At 57.5% G+C, this 18,803-nt stretch overlaps 1 protein-coding gene across 1 annotated transcript in view; it reads right to left on the bottom strand.

Moving 5' to 3' along the window:
- ELP6 (elongator acetyltransferase complex subunit 6) overlaps positions 1-15,449 on the bottom strand; it is a 17,078-nt gene extending 1,629 nt beyond the window's left edge. The window contains exons 1-6 of the mRNA XM_027668584.1: positions 15,368-15,449; positions 10,748-10,826; positions 9,188-9,258; positions 3,583-3,713; positions 2,672-2,864; positions 430-576 (exon numbers count right to left, since the gene is read on the bottom strand). Coding sequence (XP_027524385.1) covers positions 430-576; positions 2,672-2,864; positions 3,583-3,713; positions 9,188-9,258; positions 10,748-10,826; positions 15,368-15,421 — 675 coding nt within the window. The 5' untranslated portion in view covers positions 15,422-15,449. The remainder of the gene's footprint in view (positions 1-429; positions 577-2,671; positions 2,865-3,582; positions 3,714-9,187; positions 9,259-10,747; positions 10,827-15,367) is intronic.
- Positions 15,450-18,803: the final 3,354 nt, after the last annotated feature.

Genomic DNA, 18,803 nt, shown 5'->3' with positions numbered 1-18,803 from the left:
CCTGTCCCTGTCCCTTCAGTGGCAGCCCTGCCTGTCCCTGTCCCTGTCCCTTCAGTGGCAGACCCCGATGAGTGATCAGACTCCAAAGCTGTCCCAGCTCCAAGGAGATCACCACTGGCCAGGCTCAGATCCACCCCTGGGGAAACTTCCCAGGAAATTGGTATTTTTCTCTGCCATCACCTTGGGGTGGGAGAAACCAGCGCTGCAGCTGAGGTATAAACCCTGGAAAGCTTCCAGAGGTGGGGGAGTCCCCAGGTGGGGCAGGATATCCCAAATATCCCCACAGAAGTGGAGTCACAGCCGTAAGAGCCTGGGTGTTGCAGCAGATCCTGGTGCCCACAGGATCAGTCCTTCTCCAGGCTGTCTCCCACAGGCAGTGCTGCAGGTGACAGGGACAGTGCCACCCCCGGGTGCCCTCCTGTGCCTCACCTGCCCGTGCACATCCTTGCAGAAGCCGGTGGCCAGTCCCTCTGCCCACAGGATCAGGTCGCTGTGATGGCACAGGGAGTTCACAACCAGCTCGTTCTCCTCGTCCTCCGACTCCTCACTGCTGTGAACCAGCACCACGACGTTGCCCTGGAACGGGAGCAGCAGGCAGGGATGAGCCACTGGATGGGCCCCGTCCCTCAGGGAAGGAAGGGGACATGGACATGGGAGTTTGCACAGAGGTCCCAGCTGAGCTCAGGCATCCCCCAGTATGGGCTGAGCTGAACTGCACTGGGAACAGAGCCAGCAGCTGCAGGGGGACAGGCTGGACATGCCCTGGGCTGACCCCACGGCAGGTGAGGGGGGATTCTGCCCCTATGCCCCACTCAGAGCTGCTCCAGCCCTGGGAACAGCAGCAGGAGGACGTGGAGCTGCTGGAGAGAGTCCAGAGGAGGCCCCGGAGATGCTGCCAGGGCTGGAGCCCCTCTGCTCTGGAGCCAGACTGGGAGAGCTGGGGGGGTTCCCCTGGAGAAGAGAAGGCTCCAGGGAGAGCTGAGAGCCCCTTGCAGGGCCTGAAGGGGCTCCAGGAGAGCTGGAGAGGGACTGGGGACAAGGGATGGAGGGACAGGACACAGGGAATGGCTTCCCACTGCCAGAGGGCAGGGTTAGATGGGACAGTGGAAAGGAATTCCTGGCTGGGAGGGTGGTGAGGCCCTGGCACAGGTTGCCCAGAGAAGCTGTGGCTGCCCCATCCCTGGAAGTGTCCAAGGCCAGGTTGGACGGGGCTTGGAGCAACCTGGGCTGGTGGAAGGTGTCCCAGCCCACAGCAGCAGGTGGGATTGGATGATCCTTAAGGTCCCTTCCAACCCAAACCAGTCTGTGCTTGCACGACCTATAAACTCTGGACCAGCTTGCTGTGTGTGCACTGCACACACACACACACACACAGCACACACACAGCACACACACACAGACACACACAGACACACAGACACACACAGACACACACACACACACACAGACACACACAGACACACACACACAGCACACACACACACACACACACAGACACACACACACAGACACACAGACAGACACACAGACACACACAGACACACACACAGACACACACACACACTACACACACGTAATGTGCAGCCTAAAAATACCTGGAGCCTCTGTTAGGAGACAGAGTCTGGTTAAACCAGTCTGTCAGGCTGGGCAGATGGCACTGACTGAATTCAGAGCAGGTAAATAAAGAGGTGGCCAAAGGGCTGCAGCAACACTCACACAATCACAGCTCTGACAAGGAGCAAAGAGCTCCCCAACACACCCACTCTATTAAATTCCATCCCCAGAGTCTCTGCTCAGACGATGCAAGTCACCAAGGACTTAAAATAACATGGAATTCTCAATCAATTAAAATGTACTTGAAAGCTTCAGAACACCTCAGACTGAAATAGAAAAGTGTTAGCATGGTTTCTCATCTTTTTTAGCTGCCTTGGAGGTAAATATTCCGCACAGGCAGAACACCCCCTGTCAGCAGGTTCAGCCCAACACCCTGAGCTGTGTGAAGGGCAGGATGGTCCCACCATCCCACCCCACACTGCTGCCTTCAGCCCTCACCCCCGCACAGAAGTGCCCAGGAGGGGACACTGTGGTCTGGGTGGCAGAGTCTGGAGGTGACTGGAACCAGTTCTGGCTGTGGTGCTCCCAGGAGTCAGCACATCACTGGGCAGATCTTGGACATCCTCACAGCACCCTGGAAACCAGCTGGAGCAATATGCAGACACTGGAGGTTGGTGGGAGCAGGGACTGGGGTGCCCTCCAAGGGGACCCTTGTTTCTGCCCCCTGTGAGAGTCACCAACCCCTCACATAACCCATTTCCTTCCCTGCCTCCCCCCACCAGGGGTGTGAGTTGGGATTTCTGGAGAGCCTGGAGCTCCCAGAAACACTATTTTACACCTCAAATCCCTGCTCATGTGTCAGGGACACCGAGAACCCTTCTCTGGGGGAATCCAGCTGCACAGGAGCCTGCACAGGTACTCAGGGACTCACACAACTCCTGACAGTGGCTCTAGAGCAGGAATCCAGCTGCACAGCTATTCCAGGGACTCACACAATTCCCAAAGAATTTCTCGGACAGCCAAAGCCTTCCAAAGCTTCCCCAGGGTCAGGGGGAAAGAGCAAACCAAGGCAGGCTTTGCTGTGGAGGCTCAGCCCCCAGGCCCAGGGGAGCAGTACCTTCAGCTGGCAGCACACACACGCCCTGCAGTAGTGGATGAAGTCCAGCACGGCCACGGGCGTGGCCCCCAGGCCCAGCAGCACACTCAGGTCATCCAGCAGCAGCACGGGGCCCGCCCAGGCCGCGCTGCCCGGGGCACTCAGGGACACGCGCACGAAGTGGAACAGCGCCCGGAGGTCGGAGGGGCTCTCACTGCAACAGATGGAGGAGGTGTCAGGGCCTGGCATCGCCTGCTCACCCACTGACCCAGCACGGGGACCCTCTGCCCCCGCCTGTCCCCACTGCTGGGACAGTCCCCAGGCCCTGCACTGCCCTCAGTCACTGCTCCTTTAGCCCTGTGTGTGGTGACACCCTCCCGCCTGGCCCCAGGGATCATGGAATGGTTTGGATGGGAAGGGACCTTAAAGCCCATCCAGGTCCATCCCTGCCACGGAGAGGGACACCTTCCACTAGACCAGGCTGCTCCAAACCCCGTCCAACCTGGCCTGGGACACTTCCAGAGAAGTGTTTTGCCTTTGCTGAGCTTACTGTGGGGTGTGGAGAAAGTGAAGTGGGAATAAACCCAAAAGCCAGCGAGGGTAAAGCAGCACTGTCCCCTTGGATAAGATCAAAACTCAAAATAATTAAAGAAAAGGAATAAAACAACTTGGCTGGAGTTTTGTTTGACACAAACCTGCTGAGTGTTGAAATAAATGTTTTTCTATACTTGTAACACGCTGGCAGTGTGGATGGGGGCAGGAATTCCCCCGGAATGCCCGAGAGGGGCACAGACTCCTCTCTGACAGCAGGGAGGGACAGGCCAGGACATGCACAGGGATGTGCCTGGTGCTGCTGCTCCCCTTCCCTCGGTGGTGCTCCGGGGGCTGTGGAGGCAGGACACAGGGGGGACTCTGTGCTGGGCTCAGCTCACCTCAGGAACTGCAGAGGACTGGGCTGCCCTGGCTGCTCCTCCTCCTCCCCAAACACGAGGTCAAGGCAGGACTTGAGGCCTTCCAGGAAGACCAGCTGCCCCTGCTCCTTGGCAGCTGTCAGATTGACTCCCTGGGGAGAGGAAAACAGGTTTTGAGTGAACAGCTCTGGAGAAATGGTGCAAACAGAACCACACGGGGCAGCAGCCCGATTTTATCAAACCTTATCTAAACGTGCTGATAATGCCAGTGCTCCAGCAGTGAAACGGGTGGTTCTGTGACACACCGGTGGCACATTCCCTCTCCTGTATTTTACCAGGAGATTAAAAAAACCCTGCTGTGATTTGTGGGCTCAAACCTCCTGGTATCCTCCTGGGCAGTCAGCCTGGCGGCACGGGAGAAAACCAGCTGCCTCTGCAGGGAGAGGATGGCCCAGGCTCCTCCAAGGACCTGCTGTGAGCAATTCCTTCACCCTCCCTCCATGGGTGGCAAAACCTTTTGGCTTTCCCTGTCTCCAGCCCGGGGCTGTGGCAATGCCAACTCCCTGCCCACACGCCTGAGCCGGGCAGGGCCCCGACCTGGGGAGAGCCGTGGGCACCCCGACATTGCACAACACCCAGGAGAGGGCAGCCAGGGCTCCAAGGGAAGGGCCTCAGCCTGATCCACATGGAGCAGGAGGGACCATGACTCAAAGCACAGCCGGCTCTCAGCCCTGTGTGCTGGGGAGGCCAAGGGGAGCCACGTGTGGGGCACGTCCAGCTCCAACAGGGACAGCCCAGAGCTGCAGCAGACGTTCATCAGTTGGAGCTGGTGAAAGTCAGAAGGGACCTTCTCACTCTCTGCAACTCCCTGACAGGAGGGGGGAGCCAGGGGGAAGTCAGGCTCTGCTCCCAGGGAACAAGGGACAGGACAAGGGGAAATGGCTTCAAGTTGTGCCAGGGGATGTTTAGGTTGGATATTGGGGAAATTTCTTCTCTGAAACAGCTGTCCAGCCCTGGCACAGCTGCCCAGGGCAGGGGGGAGTCCCCATCCCTGGAGGGATTTCAAAGCCCTGTGGATGTGGCACCTGGGGACATGGGCAGTGGTGGCCTTGGCAGTGCTGGGGGACAGTTGGGACTCAGAGGCTTTTTCCAACCTTAACTGTTCTGTGATCCCATGATCCCATGCAGGACAACTATTTCCTGGGGGGTTGGATTAGGTGACCTTTTCAGGTCCCTTCCAACCCAAACTATTCCACAATTAACTCCCTAGACTCAGTTTTGCAGTACTATCTCTTTGGACATTGCTATTCAGAATAATCTGAGGCCTGATCAAACTCCTGCCTGCTGGCACCTCTTCCTGCTTTGAATGGAAGCCACTTGGACTCCCAACCCAGTGAATCCTGCTACCTGAGAAGAACATTTACCCTCTTTTCCTTTTACTCAGCTGGGAAGGAATGTGTGCCTGAAGGTTCCTTTTCCCTCCAAACTCCCTCTACAAAGCAATAGATTTTTTCCAACACCTCCCCCCAGAAATAACTTCAAACTATCAGCATTTTGGGCAGTTGCAAGCACACCCCATGGAAAACTTTCCAGCCAAGGACAGAAGCAGCTTTCTGTGGCAGGTGAGGAGCAGGGAACGGCTGGCAAATAAATCAACACCTGCTGTGCCATAAAGCAGGGCTGGGCTGCACAGCAGCCAAACAAACCTCATTCCCTCGGGCACTTCTGGAGCCCACAGGAGCAGGAACCTGCTGAAATGCCACAACTAAATTCACTACTAATAACTCAGCAACGGATTTTGCCTCTGCTTCAGCCATTTCCTCCTGCTCACACCGTCCCTCTGGACCTCAGCAGCAAAGCAGTGTCCCCTGTGCAGAGGGGAGCTCAGTGCTGTGCCACCAGGCCCTGCCGGGGTGGGAAGGGCCACAGCAGCAGGGACAGGGGGGCTGTGTGTCAAACCAGGAATTCCATCCTCTTGGGACACGGACACAGCAGGTCCAGCCTCATTTTCCAGGTGGAGAACCAGGGCCCAGAGAGACCTGGACTCACCCCCTGCAGTGCCCTGGCACAGCCAGCTCTGCTGCCTCCCAGGGAGCATCTGCCCAGCAGAACCTCTGGAAGCAGCTTGGAGACGGTGGGAAAACTGCTCCAAGTGGCCAACGGCACCTCCCTGAGTGCCCACGGGACACAGGGTGCTGCCCAGCACCCACAGCCTGAGAGCCTTCCTGGGCTCCCAGCATCCCACCCCACTGCCAGCCATGGATCCTGCCAGGAATGGCTCTGCAGCACAGCTCAGCTCTTCCCATCCCTCTGGGAAGCTGCCTGGAGCGTGGGGCCCAGGATGTCCCCTCAAACCAGAACTGCCATCCCAGAAGGGAAAGCAAAATACTTGGAGGGAGCAAGGAATGGAGTATGTGAGGCAGCAGGAATGAGCTGTGGGACAAAGTGTGGCCATCAGTGATCAGGCCAGGCCACGTCCTCCGGGCTGAGGGCTTGGAGCAGGGAACAGGGGACAGGCCAGAGGGAGACCAAACGAGGACAAATCTGTTTGTCCTTTAAAACACAACAAACTTTGTCCAAACGAGGGTGGGAACACCAACCTGGCAAGGTGCCCTGCTGTTGTTAGTCCAGCTACGGCCCAGCATGTTCTCTGCAAGGTCATGGCAAAAAACATTGACTGTCCCTGAAAACGAAGTGCAAATCCTCAGGAAAAGAGGGCACGGGCACAAAACACCAGGAAAGCTTTTCCTGCCAGTGAAAATACATCCCTGCATTTGGCTGACACGTAAGGAACTGGTCTGGGACTGGTAAAACGTGGTACCCTGGGAAGGCAGCACGTACCTGGAAGCAGCACTCCAGCTGGGTGTAAATACCCACCGTGGCACTGCACAGGTGGTACAAGGACCACACCCACAAACCAGTGTGGCTGTAAAATCCACCCTGGCTCCAGGACCTTCCTCCCAGGCCTGGGACCATCTAGATCCCAGTGTGAACAAGAGCATCACTCGGTTCTGAAGCTCTTCCAAGTGCAATCTTTCCTAAAGGCATAATCATAGAATTACTGAGATTGGAAAAGCCCTCTGAGACCATCAGATCCAACTGCTCCCCCAGCACTGCCAAGGCCACCACTGCCCATGTCCCCAGGTGCCACATCCCCAGGGCTTTGAAATCCCTCCAGGATGGGGACTCCCCCCTGCCCTGGGCAGCTGTGCCAGGGCTGTTTCAGGGAAGAAATTTCCCCAGTATCCAGCCTGACCCTCCCCTGGCACAGCCTGAGGCCGTTCCCTCTCCTCCTGTCCCTTGTTCCCTGGCAGCAGAGCCCGACCCCCCCTGGCTCCCCCCTCCTGTCAGGGGGTTGCAGAGCCAGAAGGTCCCCCCTGAGCCTCCTTTTCTCCAGGCTGAGCCCCCCCAGCTCCCTCAGCTGCTCCAGCCCCTTCCCAGCTCCCTTCCCTTCCCTGCACACGCTCCAGCCCCTCAGTGTCCTGTTGTGAGGGGCCCAGCACTGCCCCCAGGGCTGGAGGTGCCTCAGCAGTGCCAGCACAGGGGTGGGCACTGCCCTGGGCCTGTGTTCACACTGGGGCTGGCACAAACCAGGTGCCATTGGCTGTCTTGGCCACTTGGGCACAGCAGGGCTCATGTCCAGCCACTCTGGATGGATAACACAAAGCAGGTGGCTGCTCACGGGTCAGATTCCTCCAGGCACTTCCCAGAGGAACTACAGCCTGCTCTCTGCAACTCTCCTGGCCAACATGGAAAGCCCAGCAGTTCGTCTGGAGCTCCTTCCCAAGGAACAGGAGACGGGAAGGAAGGAGCTGGTCACTGGGTGGAGTGTGCAGGTCACCTCCCAGCAGCAGGACACAGCTCAGGCACACTGAAATGGGGGTGTGCTGCACCCCAGCTGGTCTCCTGCACAGATCTACAGCACCAAGTCCTTAAACAAACCCAAGAGTGAAACTACTCTGCCAAGAACCCCCTTCACTGAGCCTGGTGCACTGCTCTGGGCACAGGAGGGTTAAAGCAAAGACAAGATGTGATGGAAACCCAGCTATAAATAACTGATGTTTGATGTTATGACCCCCAGCTCAGCAGAGCCTGGGAGGAGTTCACACCAACCGAGCACAGGGGCACCTGTGAAGTTACAATGCCAGAGTGACTCAGAGCTGAGGGGGGCTCAGCTCTCTGAGCCCCCCGGGCAAACTGTGCTGTTCTCATGCCCTCCTCCATGGCAGCCACCTTTCTGCAGAGTATCACACAGCACTGCACTGCACCTGCACTCCAGCTAATCCCCATGTTCTGTCAGCCTCTCCCACAGGGAGATGGCAGCAGCTCCTGTTAACTCCAACTGGGAAATCTCACCACGTTAGGAACCACAGGGTCAGACACCATCCTGCTCCAGGAGCAGGCAGGGAGGACAGACACCATCCTGATCCTGGAGCAGGCAGGGAGGACAGACACCATCCTGCTCCTGGAGCAGGCAGGGAGGACAGACACCATCCTGCTCCAGGAGCAGGCAGGGAGCCCGCATTTAACAGCTGGATCTCCTCCCCACACCAGCTGCTGTGCCCCCTTTCCTGCCCTATTTAGCAAGTTCCCCCCAAGATTTCCTCCTCCCTGCACCACAAAGGCTGGGACAGCTCCATGTTGGGAGTTGCTTTGCTCAGTGGGGATCTGCTCTGCAGGGGAATCCCACGTCCAGTATCCACCTGGGAGTTACAGCTCCATTCCCTCAGCCTGTTTCATGTACCTCAGACCACTCATCTCCTTTCAAAAGGTAAAGACTGAGCAGTAAATAAAACACAGGTTTTTAGCAGCACAGAAACTCGACCCCTGTTTGCAGCAGGGAATACAGGAGGTGCAACACCTGGCTCCCCAGCACCTGGAAGGATTCATGGATTCCCAGCAGAGCCAGAGGAGGGAGGACCAATGCAGGCCCTCATCCCTGCAGCCCTGGAAGGTCACCTGGGCTTCCCACCTGGAGCGTTTCACCTCTGAGCGTTGTGCAAAGAGCTGAGAGCAGCAGTTTGGAGCTCAGACAATTTGCTGACACAGGGAATTATCCTGCCTACCTTGGCTCTCTGCTTCCTCATTTCAGGGTACACATAATCCTTGCCTGACTCACCGTGGGAAGGAAACCCCTAAAACATGGGAATGAGTGGCTCCTCATACAGCTCAGACTCGTGGCTTGGCCCACAGGTGTCCCTGTGACCAGGTGACCCAGCCCTTCATCCCAACACAAGCATGGACAGAGTCCCCTGGGGAGCTCCTGTGCCACAGCCAGCGTGTCCTGCGGCGTGCAGGGCCCTGGAACACCCACCCCAGGGCACTCTCCTCCCCAGAGGATTAAGGGAACTCCGTGTACCAGTGTGGGCCTGTCTGGGAACGCTGATCCCCGGGAAGCATTGCTCAGCACAGAGCAAGCAGCTGTCCAGCTCCTGCCTGTGGGGCACCCCACAGCCAGGGCTTCACCCCTGAGTGCTCTCCATCCCCCACCACAGGAGCACCAACCCTGACTGTCCCCACCAGGACCTGGAAACATCCCACACAATTCCTGTTCCCGTTCCTGTTCCTCCCCACCCAGCAGAAACCACCTGGAGCTGTAATGGTGAACCTGCCCCCAGAGACTCACCAGCTTCTGTGCCACGATGCTGTAGTGACTGAAGGACTGGAGCAGGGCCACGAAGCAAACCTTGCAGCCAGCTGGGGAGGACACACACGTCAGCAGAGCTGTTAGCAGAGCCCACCAACCACGGCAGCCAGGCCACAGGGCCTGGAAGGACCCTGACAGGCCCAGGCAGACCCCTCCCTGCTTTCAATTTTCACCTTTCTAGAGGATTTCTACCTTAGGGGAGATGTTAGTTTAAAAAGGGGGGTAAGGAATAAGAAAAAGATGGCACCACAGAAGTGTAAGGCCCCTGTTCTGCCCCCTGCCCTGGTGCCCTGGGAGCTCCTGGCCCCGTTTGCTGGAGTCACTGTAAGGAGGCCAGTGGCCGACCGTGACACCAACTGAAACCACTGACGTGCCAAAAACCCCACTCTGGCTCTCGTAAGGTGAGTGGCCTTGACTGGAAAAGCACACAGAACAAGGAATTTCTACAAAGACACCTCACTCACTAAAATGGGATTTTGGAAAACCACGTGACAGCCTGGCCCTATGGGTATGAACACAACCAGGGCTCGTCAGGACACGGATCTCCAGTGCAACAAGGCAGGGGCCCCACTGAGCCCCCGCAGGGAGGCCCCAAAGGTTTGGGGCACCGAGGGGACAACACGGGGGTGCTGCAGACAGGGAATAAGTGCACCCAGGTCCTGGGGTGGAAGGGAGCAGGTGACAGCAAGGACACCTGTCCTGAGACAGTAACGTTCCACAGGGCTGCCCACCCACAGGGGATGGGGATGGGGATGGAAGGCTCTTCCCAGGCAGATGGGCAGCTCCAGGCACCAACTCCCAGGGAGTGCTGCAGGTCAGCACATCAGCAGAGCCAGGGGGGGATGTGGGCAGAGCCCAAGGCAGTGCCTGGCAAGTCCCTATGAACCATTCACACCACTACCAACCTGCTCTCCACGGGATTTCCCGCAGTTTCCCTCCTTCCATTAAGTAAAGGAATATTTCCAAGCAGGGTAAATCCCTGCTGAGGCAGTGGCAGTTCTGGGGGCAGGATGCCCTCAGACCACCCCCTGCCCAGCACTCTGAGCTCCCTTTCAAGCCTGACAGCACCAGATTTGCTGGGTTGGTGGCTGTGCCAGCAGAAAGCTGGAGGAGTTGAGTCCAGTGCCTGCTGCACAGGGAGCAGGAGGTTACTCACTGGGGAAACTGCTCCCAGAAAAGCAATTAGGCAACTTGCCAGGCCCTTTGTTTGCTTCTTTACTCACTATGAGCTTGTCTGTTGTTAGTTGATGCTGATATGTGTAATTACATTACAAAACACCGAGGCAGTGAGGAATTGCAGTGAACACCTCGCTGTCAGAGCCCCTGTGACCGACCAGGATCCCCAGGCTGGGGGAGGAAACAAGGCACAGACATTATGGGATGTACCCGAGGGTACAGAGCGAGTCCCCCCAACAAGTCAGGACTGGGATCCCCCAGTCCCAAGCCCAAAGCTCTGTGTTAACCCCAGGGATCCTCACGCTCTGCACAACCAGCCTGTGCTCCCAGAGCCAGGTGAAGGCCCCCCGGGGTCTCACCCACCTCGCAGGTAGAAGGACAGGAAGTGGTGCACCAGGAAGCTGCCGTCAGTCCCGCTGTCCCGCAGCAGCGTCAGCTTACCCTGCAGGGGAGGAGCACAACACTGAGCGAGGAAGGTGAGGGCACAAACTGCTCCTGGGGGACAAGGTGCCTGCTCAGCCTCCGGGCAGAGCTGCAGGGATCAGCTGGAGGAAGGAGTGGACAAGCCGAGCTCCAGCTGCTCTTTACAAGGGGATGCCTGACTTCCTCCAGACACAGCTCACGGGGAGGCACCTGAATCACAGAACTGCTGAGGCTGGAAAAGCCCTCTGAGATCATCAGGTCCAATTGTTAACCCAGCACTGCCAAGGCCACACTACCCCACGTCCCCATGTGCCCGATGTGGAATTCGCTGCCTTCTGAAAGAGCCACCCACCAGCTAAAAACCCTTGCTGAGGTTCCTGCTGGACCCCCAGGCCCTGTGCCCACCAAGAGCCACCCCCTCCCCAGGAGCCCCCTGGCTGCTGCAGAGGACACTGGGGTGCAGCACCGTGCCCCCAGTGCTGGCACATCCGGAGCTTTTGGTGCTGGACACCATCATCAGGGGGGTTCTGAGCAAGTTCCACCCCCAGCTTTGTTCCTCTCTCCTTCAGCTCACAGTCATCTTTTCTCTGCAAGGGGCAGGGGGACAACAGCCACCCACTGCACCCCCAGGCCATTCTGCCACTGCCACAGCCAGTGCCACTGCTGTGTTTAAAATGTCAGCACTGCTAAAGCTGCTGTTCCTCTTGTCCCCAGAGAGACCTCCCTGGCCCCTTTTCCAGGTTTAGCTCCAACGTGCCACACCCAGGGCAGAAAACCTTATCACCAAACTTGTGTAGTGCAGCAGAGCTCTGGGCACAAGGAATAAACCTTGTTTTGATCAGGCAGGAAATTAATTCCGCTCCTCATTATCAGCCCCAGGCTCATCAAGGTGTTTGTTTCCATTACAGGCTTAGGCAGGATGCTTCTTTAATCAACACAAATCATAGAAGGGCTGCTTGGAATCACAAAGAACTTATTGAAGTGGGGGTTTTTTAACCCCCAAGAACAAGCCTTTTGCAGCAACAAGCCATCTCTGCACAGGCAATTCCCAAGTGATCCATCAGAGTGAACTCCCCTAAAGAGGAGCAACTGGAACAGCAAATATTGAACAGGGCTGCAGGGAATGCAAAGCACAGGCCAGGGCACAGAAGCTGCTCTGCCTCAGTCACAGACAGAGCTCTTCCCCCCAAAAAAGGGTTATGCATTGGTGGCCACAGCAGTGACAGGGACACTGCTGCAGTGGGCACAGATCCGAGACGTGTCCTGCGTGGATGAGCCTGGAGGAGTCTCTGGGCTCAGACAGCACAAGCCCAGCTCCCCTCTTCCCCTGCAAGAGCAGGGATCCCCTCCCTCCCTCCTTGGCTGGCTCCTGACCAGAGCAGGCTGTGCCCAGCACAGTGGGATGCTGTCACTCTGAGCACACAGCATTTCACTGTTCAAACCTTCCAGCAATCCTTCAATCCTGCCAGCCCTCACTCTGCTGTCACACTGCAGCTGCTCAGACAGCACTGACCGGACCATGGGATCTGTCACTGGCAGTGGGAAAGGCCTCTGCATCCACTGAGCCCACCCCCAGGCTCCCCTTCCAAGACCCTTATGAACTGGACCAAGCTGCTACCCCAGTTATTCGCTCCCCCTTCTTGAGGCAGAAAGCTGCTGCTGGGGATGAAGCCCTTCCAAAGGCAAATCCTTCCCGCAGCACCTTCTCCCTGTGCCCCAGCCCATTCCCTCCACACCCTGCCCTCACACTCTCTCTTCCTGCAGGCTACCAGGGAGAAGCTGCAGCTACTTGTCAGGAGCTGCCAAAATGGCCGGCGGGGTGTCACAGCTCCCTGACAGGCACACCCCCACTCTGGAGACAGCCCTGCCCACCCACAGCCCTGCGGGGATGGTGCCTGTCAGCACCTGGAAAACGGCACCGACCGGCCCTGGAGCTGCGGAACTCAGGAGGGCAGAGCCGGGAAGGACAGGGCTGCAGAGGGCTGAGGCTGTGTCAGTACGGTGGGAACCGACTCCCAGCCAGCCAGGCATCTCGGCACACCCAGGGATCGGTGACACTGCCGGGCACTGAAACACTGATATCATGATTTACTACCAGGTGAGTCCACATGGCAGGGCAGGAACTCAGTCCCCCAACTCCAGCACCTGGGAACTGCTCGTTGGGCAGCCAGGCACGATCCTCTGCTCCACAGCCAGGCACCATCCACAGCCAGGCACCATCCCCTGTCCACAGCCAGGCACCATCCCCTGTCCACAGCCAGGCACCATCCCCTGCTCCACAGCCAGGCACCATCCCCTGTCCACAGCCAGGCACCATCCCCTGTCCACAGCCAGGCACCATCCCCTGCTCCACAGCCAGGCACCATCCCCTGTCCACAGCCAGGCACCATCCCCTGTCCACAGCCAGGCACCATCCCCTGCTCCACAGCCAGGCACCATCCCCTGTCCACAGCCAGGCACAACCTCCTGCTCCACAGCCAGGCACCATCCCCTGTCCACAGCCAGGCACCATCCCCTGTCCACAGCCAGGCACCATCCCCTGTCCACAGCCAGGCACCATCCCCTGTCCACAGCCAGGCACCATCCACAGCCAGGCACCATCCACAGCCAGGCACCATCCCCTGTCCACAGCCAGGCACCTGCCCAGAGGGACCTGGAGTGTGCCGTGTTGGGGGAACTCCGTGTCCGTGGCTGCTGGGAGGGGAAGAGCCAACCCAGTCCGAGGGAATCTCTCACACAGAGGAGCCTTTGGATCAGCTCCTCTGTCCTGCTTTGGCAGGCACGTCCAAACCCAGGATCTTGAGGCCAAATCTTTTGGTTTTGCTCTGTGGAATTCCTGTTCACATCAAGGTGAGCCCCCTGCTCCCAAACCCAGACCTGTGGATGGCAGCATTCCTGGTCATCCCACAGCTCCACCATCAGACACACCTCAGAGCACAGGCTCTGCCAACACTCCACCTCCACCGAGTGCTCCTCATTTAAGAGTTTCACGTGCATTAAAAACTCAACACAGAACCACAGGGACCACGGGGATCTGGGCATTTGCACAGCCTCAGACTATCCTTTACTACCACCAAGCCTCAGCCAACACCTCCACCAGAATTGCTTTGAGCCTTGAGGGCACTCTCCCAAATTTTCCCCCTTCCCCACCAGACCAGCCCTGCCCCACTCTGGGCAGCCTGACAAGGACTGACCTCACTGGTGTTTTCCAGCCCAGGGAGAAACTGGAGACAAGGGGGGAAAGTCAGACTTACAAAATCAATTATCACCCCAAACCTGTTTTTGTTATCTCAGCTCATATCTGTCAGTAAAAACAAGGTGTAACGCACAGCACAGGGATAATTTGTTAATAATTACTGAGGACACCGAGCTGTGGGGCCATCACACACCGGGGGGAAGGGATGGGGCATCCAGAGGGGCCTGGACAGGCTGCACAGATGGGGCTGTGCCAACCTCAGGGGGTTCAACAAGGCCAAGGGCAAAGCCCTGCACCTGGGTTGGGACAACTCCTGGTATCAGCACAGGCTGGGGATGAAGGGAGTGATGGATCGATGGAGAACAGCCCTGATGGTGGGTGAGAGGCTGGACCTGCCCCAGCCCAGAACTGTCCCCGTGCCCTGGGCTGATCCCTCAGCAGGGCAGGGGGGGATTCTGCCCCTCTGCCCCCTCAGCTGAGCCCCCCCTGCAGAGCTGCTCCAGCCCTGGGAACAGCAGCAGGAGGACGTGGAGCTGCTGGAGAGAGTCCAGAGGAGGCCCCGGAGATGCTGCCAGGGCTGGAGCCCCTCTGCTCTGGAGCCAGGCTGGGAGAGCTGGGGGGGTTCCCCTGGAGAAGAGAAGGCTCCAGGGAGACTCCAGAGCCCCTTGCAGGGCCTGAAGGGGCTCCAGGAGAGCTGGAGAGGGACTGGGGACAAGGGATGGAGGGACAGGACACAGGGAATGGCTTCCCACTGCCAGAGGGCAGGGATAGGTGGGATAGTGGGAAGGAATTGTTGGCTGTGAGTGTGGGGAGGGACCGGAATGGATTTCCCAGAGAAGCTGTGGCTGCCCCTGGTTCCCTGAAGTGTCCAAGATCAGGTTGGATGGGGCTTGGAGCAACCTGGGCTGGTGGGAGGTGTCCCTGCCCATGGCAGGGGTGGCACCAGGTGATCCTCACGGTCCCTTCCAAACCAGCACACTCTGTGATTCCATGGTGAACGTTTTACCTACAGGGCGAGGGTGTTTAGTTCCAGCGTGATTTCCACTAGCACAAAACCTGCCTGAACGAACTAAATTAACGCGCCCTGAAGAATAAGAACCTGCAGAACACCCCTGGCCCAGAGCAGCGCCGGGCAGCGACCACGCACGGGACACACCGCGGGAGCACGTCCCGGCCGCCGATACCGGAGCCGTGAGGGGCGGCGGGGAGCCGGCACCGAGCGAGGGGAGCGCCGGCGGCCGCTCGGCCCCGGGACCGGCCGCGGCCGCCGCCTGAGGCCGCGCCCCTCCCAGCGTGCCCCGCCGCTCCCAGCGGCCCCGGCCGGTCCCTCCCGCCCCCTGGCCGCCCCCTGGGCGCGCTCTCACCGGCTCCGGGCGCTGCGGGGACGCCCCGAGCAGCTCGTTGAGCTCCGCGAACATGGCGGGCGGCGCTGAGGGGGCCGCGGCCGCGCGGGGACAACGCGCATGCGCCGCGCGGGCGGCGCCGCCTGCTGGAGGGGCGCGAGCCCCGGCCGCCATTACCGCCCCTCAGGGACCCGCGTCCCGGCGGTCATTAATTAGCGGGGATGGACCCGCGTCCCGCCGGTCATTAATTAGCGGGGATGGACCCACGACCTGGCCTTAATTAGCGGGGCTAGAGCCGCATCCCATCATTCATTAATGGGGTTGGAGTCTCGTCCTGTCATAATAAAGGTGTTACACGGGACTGGATCCTCATCCCTGTCGTTAATAAAGGTGCTAAATACGACTGGATTTTCATCTCATTGTAATAAGGGTGTTAAATGGGTTTGGATCTTCATCCCCGTCTTTAATAAATGGGACTAGATCCTGATGCCATCACTAATAAATGGGGCTGGATCCTTGTCCCACCATCAATAATGGTGTTAAATGGGTCTGGATCCATATCCCCATTGGTAATAAAGGTGCCAAATGGGAATGGAGCCTCATCCAATTCTCAGTTAACAGGGCTGGATTTTCATCCCATCATTAATAAAAGTGTTAAATGGGACTGGAGCCTCGTGTCTGTCATTAATAAATAGGACTGGAACCTCATCCCACCGTTAATTAATTGGGCTGGATCCTCATCCCATCATTAATAAATGTGTTAAATAGGACTGGATCTTCATCACATCCTTAATAAATGGGACTGGATCTCAGTTCCCACTTCCAGCTGGACTTGGTGTCACTGTCACCGTCCTGATCCCTGGCCCAGGGGTGTCCCCCTACAGCCCTTTGTCATCTCCCCTGGTTTATGTGGCACATTTAATATATCTGGGAAACATTTGGGACGTTTGGGGACAGTGGGATATTTGGGAGGGGTCTGTTACTCCCAATATTTCCATTACACCGATAGCCTTAGGGGAGGATTGCCTGGCTGAGGGGAGAAGGGCCCGAGCCTGGGATGTGCTGGGGGGTCTGGAGAGATGGTTCTGGAGCCCGGGATGTGCTGAGAGGGTGGGAGAAATTATTCTAGAGCCCAGGATGTGCCAGGGTCTGGAGAGATGATTCTGGAGCCCGGGATGCTCTGCTGTGAGCATTAGGGGGCATCCCACGATCCTGATAAACACCAAGCACTAGGGAAGGGAGAGGAGATGCCTCTGTGTTGCAGCTCTTTGGAGCCACAAATGATCACTGCTGAGGGATTGTGTGGCTTTAGGGGGGGGAATCGATGGCAGAAGGGGACAAGCCTGTGGAAGAGAGGGCCACCACCATCTCGGGCAGTCCCTGAGCTGTGGATCCCCAGAAGAGCTGTGGAAACACGGGAAGTGTTTGGCTCAGCCTCAGTTTTCCCCCAGCTTCCCCTCAGGATGATGGCTGGAGGAAAGAAGGGCTGTGTGAAGATTTGGCTAAACCACTGCAGCTGTTCTTCTGCCCTTATTCCCGGTGTTTGTGCGTGTATTACCTTTAAAACGTATCATCCTGCTCTCCATCCCCTCCTGGGAGCATTTAGGATAAGCCAGTCGCAGTCCCAGCCCCTGAGATCCCTCAGGAACTGTTTGTGCCCCCTCCTTCCTGTGCTTGAACCAGTGACTCGGCTGTGAAAGGAACTTCCTCCCTGCTTTCCCTTTGATGGCTTAAATCCTGAAAAAGCTGCAGCTGAAAGCGCCTTTAAAAGTCCAAATCGCTTGGCTTTTGTTTTCCCACCCTTTCAGGGAGCTGGGAACCCCGGGCCGATCCCAGGGAGTCCAGGAACCAGCTCAGTCCTTGCAGCCAGAGCCTTCATTCCTAATTCTCCTTTGAGAGAGCCTGGCTCCTTCCTGGCTCCTGGATCAGAGGGTCTGGCTGTGGAGCCCCGTTCTGGCAGCAAAGGGAGCCCTGGAAGTGCTCCTGGATCCTGGGGGTGCTCCTGGGGGTGCTCCTGGGGGTGCTCCTACCTGGGCTCCATCGGTATGCGAGCGGAGCCACCACCTCCTGACACCTTTTGTCTGCGCTGCCACATCCCTTCCCTGCGGAACTTCGCTCCTCCGGCAGCCGCAGAGCCCTGAATGCCTCGTAAATGACATGTTAAATCCTCCCTTTTTCTCTTCCCAGTGGGAAGGGGACCAGGACCGCTTGCAAAGTACAGCTGCATCTCTGGAAACACCTCTTGTCCTTCCTAATATATTCCTTCCCACACCCCGGGACTTGTTACCATGTGAAGGCAGCGAGGGTTTTGCTGTTAAAGCTGTTGCCCCTTCCCCTCCCATCTGCTCGTGCTTATCTCCAGTGTTTACCATGGAGCTGTTTCCCAGAGGAGCCATATGGGATCCATAGGTATCCACGGTGCTTCCAATGAAGCTCCTATATCAGGGCCAGGGGGTAAAAAGCAATTCATTCCCAAAAGTAGAAAAAACCCAAACAGAACAAATAAAACCAATTAATCTTGCAGTGATTGAGGCGATTCCCGGGAGCGTGGCAGGTTAAAACCACCAGGTTTCACGATGTGGGTGTGTGGAAAATGCTTTTTAGGGAGAAGGCACTTTGATTCAACTCCTTTGGTTGTTACTTACTTCTGAGCTATCCAGGATGTTCCCATCCCTGTGGGTTTTAACACACAAATCCGATTCCACCCCTGCAAAAAAGGAGGGTTTTCTTCCCTTTGCTAATGCAATGCCAAGTGCTTTAGTAATGCTTTGGAGTCATAAAGGACCATCAGTGCGTGGGGCCAGCGAGGGTTAACGGGAGCAGATGTTGGGCCCAGTCAATGGCCAGGGAAGAAAAGAATGGGACACGTCCCTTCAGCTCCGGGATAAATTGGGATAAATTCCACCTCCTCAATGCCCGGCCCTGACATGGCAAAAAGCAGCTGGGGGGGAATAATGGATGAGCTGAGCCAGGTGCCGGATTTCTCTGGAGAAATGCAAGAGCCAGAGTTTGAAAAGGATTCCCGAGGCAGAGGGTCCGTCCCTGTGACAGGAAGGGGGACAGGGAGCCTGGATCCAGAGGCAGGGCTGTTCTCCAGGTCACCCCTCTGCCACGACAGCACTCCTTTCTCCAGGAAAACTCAGGGAAAAACTGGTGTCTTTTGGATGTTCCCATCTCCTTTAGCTTGGCAGGGTTGGGAGAAGCGCTGCCAATGAATCCACATCCCCCAGGTGTTTACAAACCCTCTGGTCTGGGACTCCCTGAGGCTGCACTGGGATAGTTTGGGTTGTGCTGCAGGGATAAAGCACCAGGGAGGAGATGGGGAAAATGTATATGGATTTAGATCCTGAGGATGTGGTGAAATGGCTGAGCTGCCTTTAAAAAACATGGAACAGCATCAGCGCAACTCCCTCCTTCTCCTTCTCCTTCTCCTTCTCCTTCTCCTTCTCCTTCTCCT

This window comes from Corapipo altera, unplaced genomic scaffold (genome assembly GCF_003945725.1).
Source record: "Corapipo altera isolate COAL_440 unplaced genomic scaffold, ASM394572v1 257, whole genome shotgun sequence".
Lineage (NCBI taxonomy): Eukaryota > Metazoa > Chordata > Aves > Passeriformes > Pipridae > Corapipo > Corapipo altera.
The sequence above is the reverse complement of the archived record's forward strand: the minus strand, read 5'-3'. Positions and strand labels throughout refer to the sequence as shown.